Source organism: Aplysia californica, unplaced genomic scaffold (assembly GCF_000002075.1).
Source record: "Aplysia californica isolate F4 #8 unplaced genomic scaffold, AplCal3.0 scaffold00817, whole genome shotgun sequence".
NCBI lineage: Eukaryota > Metazoa > Mollusca > Gastropoda > Aplysiida > Aplysiidae > Aplysia > Aplysia californica.
Genome location: NW_004798087.1, coordinates 39,140 through 43,367, shown reverse-complemented (window position 1 = coordinate 43,367; position 4,228 = coordinate 39,140). Strand labels below are relative to the sequence as shown.

The 4,228-nt window shown below is 40.0% G+C and overlaps 1 protein-coding gene across 1 annotated transcript in view; it reads right to left on the bottom strand.

Annotated features, from left to right (window-relative positions):
- LOC101856696 (ATP-binding cassette sub-family A member 3) overlaps positions 1-3,965 on the bottom strand; it is a gene marked incomplete at its 3' end in the record, with an annotated part of 42,928 nt that extends 38,963 nt beyond the window's left edge. Inside the window, 3 exon segments of the mRNA XM_013088823.2 lie at positions 466-618; positions 2,620-2,774; positions 3,820-3,965. Coding sequence (XP_012944277.1) covers positions 466-618; positions 2,620-2,774; positions 3,820-3,907 — 396 coding nt within the window.
- Positions 3,966-4,228: the final 263 nt, after the last annotated feature.

The following is a 4,228-nucleotide window of genomic DNA, read 5'->3' as shown; positions in this document are numbered from 1 at the left end:
CCCCCCCCCCCCCCCCCGCAGAGAATGGTGAGCTTCGTATATGTGTACTGTGTACAAGGACAAACAAGTTTTTCAATGGAGGACTCGTTTACTCAAACTCCTTATCTCCGGCAAGCCATTCGCTCTCAGCGGCTCGCAGTTGGAACAGCGGTGCAGGTGAGCCACAGGCGGCAGCTCGGGCACATTCCTTAAGATGACTCTGACGTCAAATTACTTTTCAGCAATTGCTGAAAACAATTCACATTTAGCGGAAGTTCATTCATTAGACGAAGACTATCAAACTAGGTCACCTTGTTTTCATTTAACTCTTTAACCCCGAAATTATTTTAGAGTTAATGACCAAGTTAGTGATCAATATGCCATTTTTAGATTTTGTACCAAATGAAAGCCTCTTCATGGTGGTGGGGATTTCTCCACCTAAGAGAAAAAAAAAAGTTACTAAACAAATAAAAAAACACGGCTGACCTTGGAGCCCCCGATGAGAGCGATGCCCACCGACAGCTTCCTCTTCTGACCACCAGACAGATGCCGAGCCTGGGTGTTCTCTTTGCCGGTCAAGGACATGTCGTTGACGACCGTGGCAATCAGGGCGTCCAGGTTCCCACTGACTCCTTTCATCTGACAGACACATGTAGGGCCAAATCATAGATCAATAAAACGACACTTTTATAGATCACGTAATGGGGGAAGGGGAGGATATAAAAACAAATAAATAAATAAATAAATAAATAAATAAATAAATAAATAAATAAATAAATAAATAAATAAATAAATAAATAAATAAATACTAGGCCTACCTAGTTTTGAGAAATTCGATGAGTTACACATCATGTCTTGCTCTTTCAAATACAAATCTTTGAATATATTGATAATGACCCTGAATAATCTTACGATTTTGGTAGAGCAGACAGAACATTTGGTTTCTGACCTCATGATCTTTATAACTCAAAATGGCCAAAATTGTCGGATAGAACTGAGTAATTCTAAGGTAGCCATCAGGCACACACATGTACTTGTGGCATCGGTGGCCTAATGGTTAGGCTACCGGACTCGCAATCTTGAGGTTGCGGGTTCAAGGGTTTGAGCCGCGGCCGGACGTTGTGTCTTTGGGAAAAGCACTTTACACGAATTTTCCCCACTTCATCCAGGTGGGAATGAGTACCCGGCCTTAAGCTGACATTCTACATGCCTGAAAAACCGATGCGAACTTCGGGTGCAAATTTCGCGTGCGAACTATTTTTTTCGCACCAACCTTTTCGTCATTGTGTAAATCCATATAGGCGTACTGGAATTTCGCATGGCCGAGTCCGAAATTCGCATGCGAAGATTTTGTTTCGTAACGAGGGAGCGAAACTTTTTTCTTCGGCACCCGAATTCTTCGTGAAGTGGGTGGGGCTAATTTCAAGCCAAATCTACTTCAAAGGAACGAAGCAGCATGGAAGCACTAGGTAGGTGGGAAAACGTCGAAATGTTGATTTCCTTGGTTCGAGAGAGAAGTGTTAAAATTAAAACTAAGACTGAAAAGAGGTTTTTATTTTCAAGGCGGCTGCCATTTCCATGGCAACTACTTAAAAAAAACAATTTATGGGAAACTTCCGGAAGTCTAAGTCTAAGTAATCTATCTATGCTATCATTTATCGTTTAAATCATGCAATAACAAAAATAGCATTTCTCTCCACCCCCCCCCCCCTTAAATGCACTTGAATATAACTTCTAACATACATTAATTATAACTTAAGACTGCTGTCTGTGCCGCAGCCACATCAGCCAGCGCCATCAGTGATAGGACCGAAGCTTCGAAAAGAAAACGACCCAAGAAAGCAAAGCTTATGAAGGAAGGACCATCATCAAGTCTGGACGAAGCAATTTAAAGCCTGCTTTCGTAGGAACAAGAGCTCTAACAGCAAAGTTCTTTCGTTTTCAACGTAGAGTGCTTGCTCTGGCTGAACTGGTGCCGTGATTTCAGTCAGAAATGATGGGTATGAATTTCGGGTATATGGAAGGAGGGCTCTTTTTTCATACGAAATTCGGACCCGAAGTTCACATCGGTTTTTCGGGCATATGGAATGCCAGCTTTAGACAGCAAAAGATCTTGTCAGTACGTTAATGTTTTAGCACCCATAAATGGCAGCTTGCACTGTATGCTTCCCAGGAAGTTGAGGTTGTTTCAGAATACTCTCAGGTCTGTTGAGGTAATAATACAGCTTGTAAAGTGCATAGAGCTCGCTGTTGAGCAGGGATTTGCACTATACAAATGCTATCTATTATTGTTATAAGTAAGCTCTCCTTGTACCTTAGCAAAGAAGTATTAAGAAGAACGAGACAGAGCCCAGTCAGAGATGAGGTGGGAAGAAGGCGTTGGCGATGGATTGGACACACTTTCAGGAAGTCAGGCAGCTGCATAACAAGAAAAGTGTTAAATTGGAACCCACAGGGTAAAAGATCAAGGGGAAGTCCACGTGGAACCTGGAGAAAAGTCACGGAAAAGGATGTACAGAAAAGTGGGAAGATGTGGAGTGACATCAAGCGACTAGCCCAGGATAGGGAAAGGTGGAAAGTGTTTGTTCGTGGCCTATATCCTGATCCAGGGTGAAAAATGCAAGGATGATGATGATGTACCTTAGCAAAGAAGTACAGGTGTTCTCGGACGGTCAGCAGGTCAAAGAGAATATCGTGTTGTGGACAGAGACCCAGGGTCTCCCGGACTTCGTCAATGTTGGACCGAATATCGTATCCGTTGACCACTGCTGTACCGGAATTGGGAGCGATGAAGCCTGGAGGAATAGAGGAGAAGTGGTTTAGGATTAAGCAAGAGTTTATCGATCTTCACAGGAATCACAGAAATTGATGTGCAGAAAAGTAGGAAGACATGGAAGAACATCAAGAGGCTAGCCAAGAATAGAGAGAGGTGAAAAGTGTTTGTTCGTGTCCTGTACCCTGATGCATGGTGAGAAAGGCAATGGTGATGATCATGATGAGGATGATGAAGGGAAATTTTGGGTAGGCACTACAGAAAAGCAACATAAGAAGATTCAGCATCAGCACAGAAATGCACTCATTATATTCATGCACAATGATGTAATTCAATTATGCATGACTCACACATACAAGCATGATGTTAGAAAGAAAACGAACTCTTTGCAAACATTCCAAGTAAATATTTTCAAGAATACATTTTGATAACAACTTCCTTGTTATCTTTAATGCAAGTTTTCTCGGTGCCAACATTCAGTTTTTTGGCTTTCCTGTTAACTTGTAAAAGCTGCATATATACCTTACTTTTAAAATGATGCCAGATATAAATGCAATATGTTATTATTATTATTATTATTATTATTATTATTATTAGTAGTAGTAGTAGTAGTAGTAGTAGTAGTAGTAGTAGTAGTAGTAGTAGTAGTAGTAGTAGTAGTAGTAGTAGTAGTAGTAGTAGTAGTAGTAGTAGTAGTAGTAGTAGTAGTAGTAGTATTATTATTGTTATTATTATTAGTATTAGTATTAACACTACTACTATTATTATTATTTTTTTAAAATTATTACTACTACTACTACTACTACTACTACTACTACTACTACTACTACTACTACTACTACTACGACGACGACTACTACTACTACTACTACTACTACTACTACTACTACTACTACTACTACTACTACTACTACGACGACTACTACTACTACTACTACTACGACTACTACTATTATTATTATTATTATTATTATTATTATTATTATTACTACTACTATAATTATTATTATTATTATCATTATTATAATTAGGCCTATTATTATTATTATTCGATCTAAATAACTCACCAGTGAGCATAGACATGGTGGTGGTTTTACCAGCTCCGTTGTGACCCAACAGCACAGTGATCTGGTCCTCGTACATGTTCAGAGACATGCCCGCCACAGCCACTTTCCCGCCGACGAAAGTCTACACAGCGGAGGAAACAATATACGACACGTTCTTTAGTTTTAGTTTTAGTTTTAGTTAATGTTTTATGGCACTAGCAACACAATAAGGTCATATACGTGACGAAGATTGTGTTACAAGAGAGTTACAAACGTAAAAAAGAAGAAGGGGAGATAAGGACGATAGATGTTTGATAGGAAAGAAGAAGCAAACCACACCAGAGCACCCACCAATCACCCACCCACCAACCACAACACGTTCAACATTTACCGCCAGAGAAAGTCTACACAGCGAAAACGACATACAACA